General features: G+C 37.7%; 1 protein-coding gene across 1 annotated transcript; it reads left to right on the forward strand.

The window, feature by feature from the left end:
* Positions 1 to 4,837: 4,837 nt before the first annotated feature.
* tmem240a (transmembrane protein 240a) lies at positions 4,838 to 13,570 on the forward strand. The gene is made up of 4 exons (XM_079803449.1): positions 4,838 to 5,409; positions 5,679 to 5,785; positions 7,822 to 8,030; positions 13,351 to 13,570. Exons 1-4 carry the CDS (start codon positions 5,353 to 5,355, stop codon positions 13,503 to 13,505), a joined length of 528 nt encoding a protein of 175 aa, XP_079659575.1. The 5' UTR covers positions 4,838 to 5,352; the 3' UTR covers positions 13,506 to 13,570.
* The last annotated feature ends 3,974 nt before the right edge of the window (positions 13,571 to 17,544 follow it).

Here is a 17,544-nt window from a genome sequence, read left to right on the forward strand (position 1 = left end):
TCCTAAAATGATGGGTGACTGGGAAGAATGTAACAAGAAAAATTTTACATCCTCACGATGATTGCCAGAAACAAAAAGACTTACAGAGGGAGTGCAGTGACTGATCTCTGCCATGTGTTGACCCTTCAACGTAAAAGCAGATAATTTATCAGTAAGGGGCACAGCTGGAATGCCCCAAGACTCGGCTAAAGACACGTCCATAAAACTTGCCTCGGCACCGGAATCCAGCAGAGCCTGTGAGTGAAACACATGATTATCGAAGTAGATGGAGACAGCCAGTAAGGTACGAGATCCGAGAGAAGAACTGATCTGAGACATGGCCACCGATACTCCCGGAACTACCGGCGGGCGTACCCTTTTACCGGGCAGTTTAGAGCCTTATGCCCCGGTTTACCGCAGTACAGACAAAGGCTGTTGACGAGTCAGTGTTGTCTCTCCTCAGCGGTAAGCCGGAGCCGACCCAGTTGCATAGGCTCTCCCGAGGAGGAAGATGGTGTAGAGGTGTTGTCATTCGCACGCAGCGAAGGGTCGAGGAAAAGATGTTGAACCGAGCGACGAACCCTCCGCTGTCTGTGACGAGCCTCGACTCGGAGAGCCAGATCGATAGCTGCTCCCAGAGAGACGGGAAGATCATGAGACGCAATCTCATCCTGTATGTTCTCGTTGAGTCCTCTCAAGAACTGAGCTTTCTGGGCTGCATCATTCCACCCGCTGGAAACGGCAAGGGTCCGAAACTCAATAGCGTAATCTGTGACAGAAGATTTGTCCTGGGTGAGATGGGTCAATTCGGCCGCAGCTAAATCACCTTGCACTGTCCGGTCAAAAAGTCTGATCATCTCAGAACGAAGAGACTCAAATGATGTACAACAAGGTTCCTGTGCCTCCCAGACTGCCATTCCCCAGTCTCGCGCTCTGCCCGTGAGAAGAGTAAGAAGATATGCTACCTTCGACACCTCGGCGGCATACCTCCGAGGCTGGAGCACAAAGACTAGGGAGCACTGTGACAGAAAAGCTCTGCAGGTCTTGGCGTCTCCGTCGTAATTAGGAGGATTAACTGCCTGAGGCTCACGTTCGGATCCGCTCGGAATCTCAGCTAAGGGAGTGGAACCCTCTCTCTCTCCAACAACCTGTGCCACCTGCTCCAACCTGTTGTGGATCTCAGTTAGTCGACCAGATAGTAGTGGAAAATCATGGGAAGCATCTGTGAGTAAGGAGGAGTGCTGGTCCAATCGTGCCCCTTGCTGGGCCAAGACCGCCTGAACAGACTCTCCGCTCGCCTGACTTGCAGACTCCATTCTTTGGCGCGTTCGTCCTGTGAGGAACGAGACTGAGGAATCTGATGCAAGTTAAACAAGTTTATTAATAGATGAGAACAGACAGCAGAGAGCTCAGAAGTAATTCCCATCCGCTTCTCAGGGTAAACAGTCACACGGTACAGTCCTCCACGATTCACAGATCAGCGGTAGAAAACTCGGATATGCGGTGTTCTCTGGAAAACAATGAACGTTCAACCAGCTCCAGTCTAAAGGCAAGACACACCGATGAGCAACATAGAAAAAGAGACAATTGTTCACAGGATACACAGTACCGAGAAAAGATGAAGATGCCAGCTCCAGTCTAAAGGTGAGACACGCTGACAGCAGATAAGTCCAAAGTTCCACAGAGAGAATCCACTGGAGAGAGAGAGACCCACTGAGATATTCAAACAGAACAGGGGAGAGGAGAACCGGACCGAGGCAAACACAGTCTCAGCAAAGTCCTGGAGGCAAAACAAAAGGTGAATAACAAAAATAAACAACGATCAAGACCAACAAGAGCCGGACAACACACGGCAGCGATCACCCGGGAATAAACAACGAAAGCGCAATGAACACAGAACATCAGGACATTAAATAGAGAGACGAACACAAGACAACAGTGGAAAACAATCAGGGATAACGAGGAGGGAGGAGACAGAGAGTGCACATGTGGAACACAGAAGGTAAACAAACAATTAGTGCAGTCGATCACACCGGAATCCTGACATATAGTTAGAATATTGCTGATACCTATTTCAGTTTATGTAGGCCTAATATTTATTTATTATTGATTTATTTTTCAGTTCCATGCAACTGACACTAGTACACATTAATGAGACACTATTGTATTTTTATTTGAATTGTTACTGATACAATTTTTGAGCTAAACTTCCCATGTTTTATAATATAGCCAAATATTTTGATAGGCCTGTGTACATATATTATGGTTTTCATTAGGCTGCACAACTGTTTACAACATTGATAGTAAGAAATGTTTTTTATTACTGAAGGAACATGTGACACTGAAGTCTCACTGAGTAATGATGCTGAAAATTCGCCTCAACTGAACGCATGTTTACGCTGTCTGAATTGTTTCCTATCGCATGTATAGTGCGCTATATGTGCCACATTCACCATGTAGAAACAGCTGACCGATTTAAGCTGCTGCTTCAGCCTCTATTTATAGTGTATATGCTCAAAGCTGCACGCTCACACAAGACAAGACAAACAATACAGGAGTGTCAGGGCTCTGTCACAAAACCATGAATAAACTAGACCGAAGTGACAGAACCCTGACAAATATCTCCTAAATGCGAATTTTGTCATTGTTTTGGAACACACCAGCTTATTCATAACCTTAAGGCTAACATATTCATACTAAAAGCTAAATAACTTCCATTTTGATTTCAGGGGGCCTAATAATGAACACAAACGAGGATGATGACTACACACAGCTGACACATATAAACTATTAATGATGGTAACCAAGAAGACAGATGTGGCGGGAATCTGAACAAAGAAACCCGTGACAAATTAAAACAAACCGGATGTCCATGATAACTGAAACTGAACCGAAATGACTGTGACACTCTCTCTGAAACTTTTAGCACGTTTTTACTATTACCGCTTTCAAGGTTAACTAATTGTGTAAAGTGTTGATTATAGCATTATGTTTAGCTCTATGGCGTTATATTTAGATCGTGACATGAAAGATTGCAGTGATGAGCATTGTAGCCGATCACAGACATGTTGAGCGCATGAATGCAGCGATCTCGGGAGATTTTGGCGCGAGTCTTGCACTGTTTGATTGACAGCTCGTTATTAGAAAGGGAACGTTCTTTGGTCGCTTTCTATATGTTATTTAATCACAGTTTAAATAACAGATTATTTTCATCTAAGAGAAACGGTAACACTTTACAATAAGGTTCATTAGTTAACATTAGTTAACTACATTAGTTAACATGAACTGATAATGAACTGCACTTATAAAGCATTTATTTATCTTTGTTAATGTTAATTTCAACATTTACTAATGCATTTTTAAAATCTTGTTAACATTAGTTAATGCTCTGTGAACTAACATGAACAAACCATGAACAGCTGTATTTTTATTAACTAACGTTAAAAAAAAGATTAACTAATGCTGAACAGAGGTTTTGTTCATGGCTAGTTCATGTTAACTAATGCATTAACTAATGTTAACTAATACAACCTTATTGTAAAGTGTTACCAGAGAAACAATGTGAAGTTTACCATCACTCACTGGTTTGATTTACTGGCACATAAAGAACATCTGACTGTCCATGAATCATATATCAGAAATCACTGGTCACAGATCAGGCATTAGAATTAACACGGTTACTTACATATTGTCGCATTAATGACGAATCCATATCGAAAAAGTCTGTTTGCAAAGCTTGCGCCGAAATTGCGACTGATTTACCAAAGAATCCACAGTGAAATGTATCGCATACAAATAATAATAATGCTCAACTGAGAAATTCACATGGTTGAAAATAAATAAAATCACCACATTCCTAGCATTAGGAAGGTAATGGTCTTTTTAGTCCAGATTTAGCCCCGCCCACAACATTTGACTTCGGGAAATTCGGTCTGGATTTGCTCCGTTGTGGAGCAACTATGCCCGAACAGGAGTTGTTCGGACCAATGAAATTGTCGGACGGCCTTTATACGATGATGGACAGATGATAAACAGTAACGTAAGCGTCCACGTCACCAAAGAGTGCTTGGGTTGAATTTGTTCTAATCCTTAACGGAGAACTTGTTCGTATATGCATTCACCTTTACTATTTCTCTCAAAAATGATGATCGTGTTGGTAAGTACTCCGTGTATCCTTAAATTCTTTTACAACACCGGCAAAGATCGTTTACACTCATCCTCTTCTTCTACTACTTCCAGCGTGCATGCAGTTGAGTTCTGTTGACAACTATGCGTCGCTCTGTTGCTCTGATTGGTTGTAGGTCTATCCAATTGAGATCTTTCCTGGTTCGGTTGAAACACGCCCCATAATCACACCCCAATGGAGCAGTATCAGACTCATATTCTGACTAGAATTGAGTATGACAACGTCTATAGTATTGCTCTTTTCTACTCGTCATCTCACTAACACGCCATGGGTGGGGCCAAAGTTGCAATGATAAAGTAGGCATTGATTCTCTTCTGCAGAAGTTGCCTATCACCTCATCTATAATGTCATAAATAGACACATTCCAGGTTCGTTGGGCCTCGGCATTAATATAAGCTGTTTTGAAGTTTTCATTTCATACCCTTTAATATGTCCAAAGCTCAAGGGACATTTAATTTCTCAGTTCATTAAAAATATAAAACATAGGCTATTAAAATAGAAAACGATTATTTTATTTGTAATAATAGCCTATTTTACAACAGTGTTTAACTGTGTTTTTGATTAAATAAGTGTAGCCGTAAGCATAAGAGAATACTTTCAAAAACATTAAAAAATCTTACCAACCCCAAACTTCCTTATTAATTAATAGCCTAAATGTTAAAGCGGCTTGCCACACACAGTGTGGCGATCGCAGCAGATATGTAAAGCCGAGAGCACATTTCTTCAAATAAAGCCTTGACGACGAATCTCGGGTCTACTAGATGTCAACTACTAGACAGATATATCAGAGAACTAGCTGACCCTGGCATTGGTCGTTTTCGCGAGACATTTCCAGCGGCGGAGGAGAGAGGCAGTAGCATCAGTAATCAGACTAGGACGCGCTCCTCAGCTCCCTCCCAACCGCACAGCTGAGGCGGATTCAACTGCAGCACTGGGGGAACGTATCGCTGGATGTGGGTGAAGACTGTGTGAATGCGCGTGTAGGCTCATACGCTGGGATAGCGAGATCTGGTCATCCTAACCCTATGCGCCTTAAGAACACTTCCCAATCTGGCGGGTTCAGGACTGAGGCAGGTGTAGCGGCGAGGGCGCATCCATGAGCGTCTTCTCCCGGGACGGCATGTTTTTAGTTTAACCGGATTTGTTGAACAGACTGGGGAAGAGGAAAGGCGAGTTCGGAAGTTTTGATGCATATGATCACAACCACCATGATTTTTATGATCCTCGGTGCTTCAGTTGTCATGGTAAGACCTTTAGTTTGTCTGAGCACTTCATAATTGAGCATTTCTGTCATTTTCAAAGTGAAATCGGGGCTTAATGAGAGCGTGGACCGCTGAAAGTCCATTTCAAAATCTCATTAAGACAGCACAACCGTACTTGTGTCTATTACTGGCTGATGTGGAAATGTAATGTGTATTTTCCCCTGCAGTGGTCACAGTACCAGGTCATGTAGCGGTTGCTGTGTTCCAATACTGCTTGTCATGTCCCGGTTGACTCGAATGGTTCTTTGCAGGCGATAGCGTGTTTAATGGACATGAACGCACTCCTGGACCGCTTTCACAACTACATCTTACCGCATTTACGAGGGGAGGACCGCGTCTGTCATTGCAACTGTGGAAGGTAAAAAAAAAAAAAACCAAACGTTAATATTGAATTGAATTCTAGCACGAGATCCAGAAATTGACAGGTTCAACACATCTACTAACAGCTCATAGGCCTGATCCATTCTCCAGCCCCCGAAACACAGTCTTTCCCATTTCATTTCATTTATCCAAATGGAGATTGTCACATTAAGGCCTCATATGTGTATTCGTGGGGTTTGTGTCATAATTTGGGCGTAATTCGAATGGTTTATCAATACTGAGCAGTTACTGTTGCTTTGCGTCGGTGTTTCAGTATGAGAATTCTCCTTGATTTTTCTGCTTGTATTTTTTTTTCTTTCTGCGTATCAAGGTGTGATTTTTCTCCAAGCACAGCCAGGGATGTTGTTCTTTTGGGTTCGCGTGTTGGCCACACAATTACGTTAGTATTATAGAAATAAAAATGAGATCTTAATACAGAAGGACTCTGTTGAGTTAAGTCATATTGATAGTAAATGCAGTTTTGTGATGTTTAGTGTAAAAAAATTTACATCAAATATATATATATTTTTAAACACAATAGTCTAGATAGTCTATGTTTTGTATGGACATATACGATACTTATTTATTTTCATACATTCTATTTTCTATTTTATAGACCTACAAGGCTAATATAGTTTTTCATTTTCTATTTCTTTTTTTTAATATTGAAAAGCTTGCCTTTTGTTATAGTTTGCACAACAGTTTCTGTTCAAGCTACATCTGTTGATTACAAGTTGTTGATGTAAGAACATCTGAGGGTAGTAAATTAGGTCAAATCATAATTGTTCTCAATAGATGTGCATGTTTTATCACCTTACAGTTAGTGCAGATTTGTTAATCACCGGTTTAACTTAATTATTTCATGTATACCTTCTCTTTCCAAACATAGAGAGCCTATTCTGTTTCACATATCAGGACCAAGAGCATTTTAAATGGGTCATGGTCACTGAAAACCTGCTTACTGTCCTTGATATTTGCAGAAACAAGGCATAAATCTTGTGATTTTTTTTTCATACATGAAACGTAAAACCGATTTAAACAGAGCTACCATATTGTCATGATTTGTGTTGATCATGACAATAAATAGACATTCTCTAGTCTAATAGACATACATAATTTCGTCAATATGTTATACAGTCCTTTGACATCTGCATATCTGTATATTTCTGCCTACACTCTCAGGAAAAAAAGGTACAAAAGCTGCACTTTTGTTCCTTTTAGGTACTAATATGCACACTTTATGTACTAATATGTACCTTTAAGGAACCAATATGCACCATTTAGGTTTTTCTGAGAATGTATCAAAATCAAATGTGTAAAATAAGCTGTCTAACTTCCTTCACATAACATGTAAATCGATATCTGTATGGCTTGCCTTTTTAAAATTATGCCACTGTTATAGTTTATTTCCTCTTAACTGTTTGAATTGAGAGTTCAAACTAATTACTGGACAATTTTAAACTCCTGTGTAACATAAAGAAAAAATAAATACATTTATTTGACTTTTGATGCATTATGTTGCTAAGGATAAGGTTGCATGTAAGTTACATACAAACTTATACTTATGAATTAGTACCCAACTAGAAATCAGATATCATGTACAGTCGTTTTTATGTTACAAAACCAGATGAAGAGTTACCCATGCATAGTCTTTTTTAAACCTTATCTAAGACATTTGCTTATACTTCTCTTGAATTATAAAATGAAACGTTTTAGTATTTTCCCATAGAAATCCAAAAACATCACAGGACAACAACTACTGCATTATTTGTAACAGCTGTATGCCAAACCATGTTTAATGCATGTATGTGTTCCAAGAAAACAAACCCAGCTTGACTGAACTCAGGTGGATCCAAGTAATATCAGGATAGAAAACGCTGGTTTTTCCACCCTGCTGAGAGCGTTCTTAAAGCAACCTTTTGTGTAATAATGTCCTCATTTATTGTTTTTCAACAATACTTGTATTACATTATGTTTAATGTCTGTTTGTCTGAATGTAAACCTCTAAACAGAGTTTTCCCCTCTCTGCCTTAGACATCATGTTCACTACGTAATTCCATATGATGGAGACCATTCGCTCGTGGATTCGTCTGAGAATTACTTTGTGAGTGACAGTGTGACCAAACAGGAGATGGACCTCATGCTGGGGCTGTTGCTGGGCTTCTGTATCAGTTGGCTGTTGTTGTGGCTGGATGGAGCTTTGCACTGTGCTGTGAGGGCCTGGAGAGCCAGTCGTTATTATGGTGAGTGGGAAGAACATTGTAACCAAGAGTGTATGGAGAGCATACATGTGGATAGATGTAAAGGCCAAAGGATATGCTTGTAGGAACTATGCAGACCAGGATTTGGTTACTGCGAATTTGATTATAGCTTAAAGTCAGTGAGTGTTCATGCATTTCTCTTTATGCATCAAAATCAAGTTTTCTTCCTTTAAGTGACGATTTATTTAATGTTATGAACATATATATTTTTTTAAATAATGCTTTTTGTTTATTTGTTGCCCTTATATTTTGTTTAGCGTGATCTTTTTGAGGTTGAACGTGGTTGAGTGTTATTTGCTCGGTAAATGCCATGTTTTATGTGCAAGTGTATTCAGTACTAATACTGTATCTCAAAAACTAAAGAATTGACGTGAAACACAATTTACTGTGAAGAACAAGTGCCTTAAATGTTAGCCACAACATGAACACAGCTTGTGCTCATACAGCTAATAAAGTACATTAGCTGTGTCTCAAAGAGTTAAAATACTCAAATTAAATGAACGAGAATAAAAACTGTAAATTTGAATCATATAAGTGTTTTTTTTTAAATAATATACAGTACCAGATCAGCTGATCTCACTAAATGATTTGCAGTTGGTGTGTTAGAGTGACACTATACATGGATTTGTATGGAATTAAATCCTTATACATTTCTAAATCCGTTTTTAAAATGTGTCCCACTGTATTGGTTTTATGTTAATAAACATGTTTTTTTCCAAACACTCCCAAAATTCAATTTTCTGTCCCCAACCATTTACACACCTGCATTTTCATCAGCTGTCAGTGCTCCCCTTCTGCCCTGTTATTATCACCCCCAGTAATGAATGTATTAAGATGAAGACTGTGGCTGCAGAAATTAACAGCAGGTTTTCACTCAATGTAACTGAATCTCAGGCAACACAGCAGTTGTTTATAACAGTTGTCTGTGGTCCTTTGAGAGTTAAGAGGTGTGGGAGAATAGAAATAGTGCTTTAAAATGGAATGCTTTTAGTTTTAATATGACTAGTGTATACACTGGAAGAACTTATATATATATATAACTTATATAAAGAGAGAGAGATAATTTCATTATACCTTTATTACAATTATTATACATATACAATCAATTCCTACCTGAGAGAATACAAAATATACACATACAATTCATATCAAATAAAAAATCAATACAAATTGAAATCAAATCATTTACAAAAATGTTCAAACTGTAAACTCTTATTAATAATTTCACTCAGAGCTCCCTTATAACACCAAATCAATTCAAGAGACATAAGCTTCCCCATAGCCTTATAATCCTGAAAGTCATTTAAAATTCTGGATTTCACTACGTTAAGAAACACAATTTTTAAATTGCTTCTTGAATTTCGTTCAATTCTTATTTTCCTAGTATCATAAATTGCCTTTTTTCCACTTGACCAAATAGGAAATTCAGCAATTGGCAACAAAATCGACGTCTCTGGGTGTATTTAAAAACACAAATAAACATTTCCAATGAAAAAAGACAGAGAGAGAGATTATTAAGCGGTCACTGCTAACAATGGCTTGTTAAAGGCACAATATGTAAGATTTTGGGATTAAAAATTTAAATATCCAAAAACCACTAGAACAATGTTATATATTTTGTTGACTTGTGTACTTACAATATCCCAAATGTTTCCAAGAATGTTTAAATCCAGAAAAATAAGCAATTTTAACCAGGACAAGGGCTGTGTCCATGCGTCACCTATCAATGACATCATACCCGCGTTACCTTTATTTTGTAGAAACCATGGAAACACCAAAGATGCTTTAATATATTCTGTGTTTTATTAGACAGGTGAGCAACTGTTGGGATACATTCATAGACAGAAAAATAGTCATTATTATATAGCTGCTCAACACAGTTAGACTTATTGTTTAAATCTTGTTTTTATGTTTTACCGTGGGTACAATGTTTTACCATGCCTAATATCGATCTAGCTTACTGCAGTGTGCAACAAGTGTCTCATAGTAGCCGCAGAGCGAATGCACTCAAATAATGTATGATACATCTAATATGATAAAACAGCGCTGCAGACGCATGACCGGAAAAAGCGGAAGAGGTCGTCTGCAGCATAATAAAAGCTCTGTAAAATCCAGGCTACGCCTCATATTGTGGTTATAATCAAATAAATTATAAATATGTGGACATAAAATGTGTAGGTTATTTGAGTTTAAAATTATTGTATAATTTCACCTGTATATTATCTTAAAGCTTCCACTAAGGCCACATCCCCACGAAGCCAGAGCTTTCCCTATCCAATTTTTTTTCTCCCTTGTCTCAAGAAATATCTGCGTACACACAAAACCACTGAAACCGACTTAAAACAATGTAGTATACATGCCAGGCCAGTATGTGGCGCTGTGATTCTGCCACAGAAATACACTAAAAACAGAGAAGAAGTGTTGTGCAAGAAGGTGTACAGCAACGGTCGGAAGAGAGGCATAAAATAAATTAGCTATTTACCAGATTGTCTTTTATTAACGCCTACACCTACCCCAACCCTAAACCTACCCTTACAATAATGCAAATACAGTAATTAAATGACACAATATTGATGTGCGCATGCCCAGTGGCCGTAGCTGTATCCCTTCTAGTCTTTACTGTGTGGGACGTGGTGTGATGACATCACCATTTCACAAAATATACGGATTGGCTGTACACTCAAAAACGCAAGGGTGTCGTCGGTTTCAGATTTATTCACTCTATTTAAAAAAATACCGGTTTCAGGCTCTTAAAACGCCGGATCCGTCTGGATGAAACGCTGATATGATACAAAATTTTTACATATACAGCTAAACACATCTCCGTGTGGATGGGGGCTAAAATTAGAACATATCAAACAATGGAATTCACCAATTGACCAAACAGTATTCCAGGGCACTGTGTACAACATATTATTACAGTTCACCCAAAAATAACAAATCTGTTCATTTACTTACCCTCATGTCATTCCAAACCCATAAGAGTTTGGTTAATCTTCAAAACACAAATTATGTATCTGTGTTTATATGTGAACAAAAGCCTATTAAATTGGTATCTCTTTACAAGACTTGGATTAAACCGCTCACTTCATATGGATTCATTTTATGACACCTTTACGACCTTTTTGGATCTTCTAAGTTTTGGTTACTATGACTTTCATTGAAGGGACAGAAACCTCTCAGGTTTCATTACAAATATCTTAATTTGTGTTTCAGAGGTTAACCAAAGTCTTATGGGTTTGGAGCGACATGAGGGTGAGTAAATGATGACCGAATTTTTATTTTTGGGTGAACTATCCTTTTAATTCAGCCCCCGACGAAAAAATATATTTTCACTGTAATTCAGTCTTTTTGAGTAGCACAAACACAAAATGGTATCTCCATAGGATATAACCTACTGAAAAAAATACTGGGGATGCCCCTCTAGTAAAGCACACCACAGCTGTGAAATTGTGACGTTGATGGCAGGTCAGCCTCATTTAGCCTCACCAAGATAGGGAGTGAAGGTGAGGTTGATGGAAAGGAAGGTGGGAGAGAGATGCTGTCATGCCCCACCCCCACCAGCACACACACACACACACACACACGCAGAGACTTGCACCCTTGCACTGTGCGAGTGCTATAAATAGACAAAGAGCAGCTGGAAAGAGAAGGCAAGTTGGCGAGACGTGTAAGCGTGCAGTCATACTCACACACACACTCAACACATATACAGTGCACTGAAGCACATACCTTGAATTTTAGCTTTCATTTCCTATAGAATTGCTTTGACTATTTGCGGTTATTCTTTACCCCCCTACACTCTAAAAAATGCTGGGTTAAAAATAACCCAAGTTGGGTTGAAAATGGACTAACCCAGCAATTGGGCTGTTTTAATCGTTGGGTTAAAACAACCCAATTGCTAGGTTAGTCCATTTTCAACACAACTTGGGTTATTTTGAACCCAGCACACTCTAAAAAATGCTGGGTTAAAAATAACCCAAGTTGGGTTGAAAATGGACTAACCCAACAATTGGGTTGTTTTAACCCAGCAGTTGGGTTAAATGTTTGCTTAAAACAACACAATTGCTGGGTTAAAACAACCCAATCACTGGGTTAAAACAACCCAATTGCTGGGTTAGTCCATTTTCAACCCAACTTGGGTTATTTTTAACCCAGCATTTTTTAGAGTGCATTTTTTAGAGTGTAATATAGGCCTGTCTGATAATTGATTTATATTGTAATAAAGAAATATTTAAAATGTTATATTTTTATATATTTTATATTATTTTAATAATAAAATATTATATATACACTCTAAAAATGCTGTGTTAAAAACAGCCCGAGTTGGGTTGAAAATGGACAAACCCAGCAATTGGGTTGTTTTAACCCAGCGGTTGGGTTAAATGTTTGCTTAAAACAACCCAACCCAATTGTAGAGTGTATAATACATTTATTATGACAATATAAACCAGTTATCAGATATATAACTTGTCTGAAAATAATTATTGTATATATATATATATATATATATATATATATATATATATATATATATATATATATATATATATATATATATATATATATATATATATATATATATATATATATATATATATATATACATAGAAGTAATACATATGATAACTGGTTTATATTGTCATAATAAATGTTGTATATATTTTACTTTGTGTATATGTATATTTTAATAATAAATTATTTTAGAAAATATTTATCTTTTTATATATTTTAATTAAAACGGTATTAATGTAAATAAAAGTGCTTATTTACGAATAACATGCCTCTTTCTTTTGTTTAAACACAAGAACTGTGCTTATTACTGCATCCCTTTAATATTGTGCTTATTACTGCATCCCTTTAATATCCAGCTCTTCACTGAACTTCTCTTCCTTTCTTTTGATCCAGCTATAAGGCTTAAAAAACCCTTATTCACCGTCTCCCTCTGTATACCCTTCACGACAGTCCTAGTGGATGGCATACCCGTGGAATGCTATTAATAACCCCCCGCTCCCCCATCGCCTCCCTTTCACACACACTGACACACTTCCAACAGGGCTAGTTGTGAGGGGCGGGGCTGTCTGAGGAACTCTCTGAGGTTTCGTTATACCTCTACCCCAGTCTCCACGTCTCTGGACCCACATGCTGTTTCCATTAACACGTTGTGTAGACATGCTGGTTCATTGTAAGATGTACATTTTCTTTTTCCTTTTCTTAACCATCTCATTAGCTAGTCATTAAGAATGTATAGAACGCCACCGTTTGACTGATGTTAACACATTTTTCTCTGTGCCACTCACAGATACCCCTTCCTGGTCGTGGTTGCCGCAGTTCTGCAACCTTCGGGACCTCCGTAGACGCGCACAGCTTCGGCAACTGGAGGATTCCAGCGGAAACATGGTGCACATCAAGCAGAAGCTCTATCACAATGGTCATCCCAGCCCCCGCCACCTCTGACTTTAACAGCAGTTTCCCCAAAACTGCTCCATTACCAGCTGCTGCCTCAGAGACCCACTTTAATTGTTCCACTACATCTTTTAGACCTTCAAAAACCACTCAAGTATTTGCCAGAAGAAGAAAGAAGATTATCATTGCCAATATGCTGATCTGTGTCCACGTTCGCCACATTTGGCGAATGGTTTAGAAAGGTTTTTTTCTGTACAGGCATTTTATTTTCAATTGCTGATTCTAGGCATGCACTTTTAGAATGGGGGAGGATGCAAGAAATGGTTTTATGAGACACTGGGAGTCAATTCATGTTTTTTCCTTGCTTTCCCCCCCACCTTTTTTAGCTTTTTCATCAGGATACGACATTTTGGGAGGGGGGTGATAAGAGGGTGGGTGGGAGGGCAGAGGTCAAGGTTTTGTGATGGTATAGTTAGATATTAATGATCATGTAAATAGTTATACATATTGTTTTATGGGATTTAAATGAACACGGGCGTAGGAGGTAACTGTATAAAAAGAGAGAAAAAACATAAAGAGGAAAGAATTTTGAATGCAGATGTGATATGTGAACTTTTTGGATGGATGAAAAAGAGATCACTCTAAAAAATGATTGAATAGCTTTGTTACTACGTGAGTTAAATGAACGTATTCATTTTATCTGTAAATAAAGGAGAGTGCAGGAAGGTTGAAATGAGCGGTCAGGGCTCTTTTTGCTGTTTTGAAAGTCATCCGTCATATGTGAGAGAGCCGCTAGCACTTGCCTTGTCTTCCCTACACTGTGTCCAATAGCCCTTTCAGGTCTATGTTTAAACTACTCCATACTCAAACAAGAACAACCAGCCTGCTAGCACAGAGAGCCCTGACCCAATTTTCTCTTCCTCTTTATGTCCAGACATTGCTGTTGTGAAGATAAAATGTCTGTTTTATTAAAAGTGCCATTGAAGCACAACAGTGACCCCTAGTTTTGGGATGTGTCATTTCTCGACGACTGAAGGTGTACATGGGACAATTACAACACCCACACTGAGGGTACACATACACTCTAAAAAAAAAGGCTCGTAATCATAGGGGAACCTTTTTTAGTGCTATATAGCACCAATTTTGGTGCTTCAGTGGTTCTTCAGCGGTTCTTCAGAGGTGCTATATAGCACCTTAGTCAAAGAACCGGTGAAGAACCGCTGAAGAACCTCTGAAGAACCGCTGAAGAACCACTGAAGCACCAAAATTGGTGCTATATAGCACTAAAAAAGGTTCCCCTATGATTACGAGCCAAGAACCATTTTTGGTGCAATATATAACCTTTTTTTTTTTTAGAGTGAGTTACTATGAACTTTTCCATTGCTAATATAAAAACTAAATATATTTAACATTTATGATATGTATTTATATTCATAAAAATTAGAATATCAAACTAAATATTGTATGGCAACCAAACCTGTGGTAACATGAATGAAACTCAAGAAAACTGCTGAGTGTAATCTAATGATATATTTGTGGGAAAAATTGATGATGACGAAGTGATAGATACACTTTTAAGAACAACTGATATAAATATAGGTTAAAAACCAAACACCATATAATCAAAAATAAACACAATCTTCTGAATATGCAGCAACCTAGAAAGAAAACAAATATATACACAACTAGTCAAAGGAATAATGAAGATTTTAGTTTTTGAAAAAAGTATTTTATGCCTACCAAGGCTGCATCTACTTGATCAAAAATGCAGTAAACAGTAATATTGTGAAATATTATATCCAGTCTTCAGTGTCACATGATCCTTCAAAAATCATTGTTATACTTATTAGGTGCTTAAGAAACATTTATTATTATAATCAATAAAAAATGTTTTTGTTGCTTAATATTTTTGTGGAAACCATGCAACTATTCAAAAGTTTGGGGTAAGAAAGAAAGAAAGAAAGAAAGAAAGAAAGAAAGAAAGAAAAAAATACGTCATTAAGGATGCATTCGATTGAACAAAAGTGAAAATAAAGACATTTACAATACTACCCAAAATAATGCTTTAAATACCACAAAAATATTCAGCAGGAATAAATTGCATTTTAAATTGTAATAATTTTATTAAAAAATAATTGTAAACAATCATAATTATTTCAAACTTTTGACTGTGTGTGTGTGTGTGTGTGTGCGTGTGTGTGTTTGACATTGATTCACACTGACTGACATTACGTAAATGTGCTCCATTATGTGTGGGAAATGAAATATTTGAATTGTTTAACTTGATTGAGGACAATATTTAAATGACAGATTTAAATGAAATCCAATGTCTCATAAGAAAGGGATTTGTTAAAAGCTCTTCAGGCAGAAGTGGGACTTACTTGACAGATAAACGTAGGATACTTCACTTGAGGCCTGAATATGATTGCTTTTGATCCAGGAGTCACTGCAGATCTCTGAGTGGAAATGAGACAAGGTCGATGAACACCATCCCAGTTTTACCTCGAAGGGATGTTCAAATGCTTCTTCAACCGTAATTATTGATGTCTCTCATACAAACAAGGAAAATCCCATGCACTCAAGATCCATTCACATCCTGGGAACTACATAAACATAGATATAAATACAGGTAAGCTGGTTTTCTGCTGCTATACGCATTTATCTTAAAATGCTGTCAAAGGCGTTTAAAATGCTCTCCACTCTGTTTTCCTTCCTCAATTGATGAGTATCTGCAGAATATATACCTTTGCATTTGGCATTTAGTATTTCGCTGTGGATCAGCTAAATGTTATACAGCAAAAACCTGAATAATTTACTATTCTATGTTTTCATTAGACAAGGCATTCAATAACAAAATACTAAGTAAAATGAACAACATTACAGGTGTCAGTATACAATTAGGGCTTAATCAGATATGAGTATTTGTTTTATGATTTAATATACTGATACTGATTTAGGTACTGTACAGTATATGAGTATTCTCTAAACTAAAAAAAGGTTCACCCAAAAATGAACAATCTGTCATCATTTACTCTTGTCATTCCAAACCTGTATGTCTTTTATGAAAATCAGTGGATGTCCAAAACAACACTGGAGCCCACTGATTTTCATTATATGGGAAAACAGCAACAACAACAACAAACAAAAACACATGTCACACAAGGCAAAAATATCAATTCAAAATATCTTGGTATGAACAAAAAGTTATGATTGGGTTTTAATTTCTGAATCAAGAAGAATAAAGTTGTCAGACATTTCATAATATGCAGCATTATGAAGGGTATGGTAAATTCCTGCTATAGTTCTCTATTTGGTTTAGGGCTGCTTACAGTACAGAGGTCAGGTTATTACTGTGCGAAGCCTGACCTTTTGATGCTGTGTGTAGGAGTTGCTCATTATATCATCTTATATGAGGTACAGATTTGTGGTGGCCCTTGCAACTGCTTATGTTTTTTATATGGATTTTCGTTTACTCTCAGCCACTTTTAGAGTTTCTTTTTTCATGGGGGATCGCACGATGAAATGTGCTAAAAAATGCTTTTTGTGTGTCCATAGTGTGTGTAAACAACCAGCATGGTAAAAATCCACCCAGTACTTTTTTTATAATCTCCATAAATCATTATCAATCTCTTATAACGTGCGTATTACCCCCTACTATACGTAAGAGTAGGGAAACCCCGCCCATGACTGTTGATGATCTGCTCTTTAAGCATAGACACAACCCTGAGTAAGAAGCACAGAGACGCCATTTCTGTTTACTCGCTGTATATCAGCTAGAGATGTCTGCTGCAAAAAAACATTACAAATGTTCTGTTATTGGATGTACCAAAGAACATAAGAGTCTCCATAGACTCCCGGCATCCGAGCCACTGAGGACACCATGGTTGAATTTAATTTTTGAAGTAAATTTTATATATTTGTGCTAATCATAGCGAGTGTTATCATAGAGAGTATTATGCGCGCTGCTAATGTGTTGCACACACAGAAGAGGCAGGGTTTTCTGGTGGCACATATAGTTTTTTATTTCTGTCACACGGTATCTGCAGAATCAACAAAAACAACAGTTCAGGTTGACAGTATGTTGATATGG

This window comes from Gobio gobio (genome assembly GCF_949357685.1).
Source record: "Gobio gobio genome assembly, chromosome: 21".
NCBI classification, from domain to species: domain Eukaryota; kingdom Metazoa; phylum Chordata; class Actinopteri; order Cypriniformes; family Gobionidae; genus Gobio; species Gobio gobio.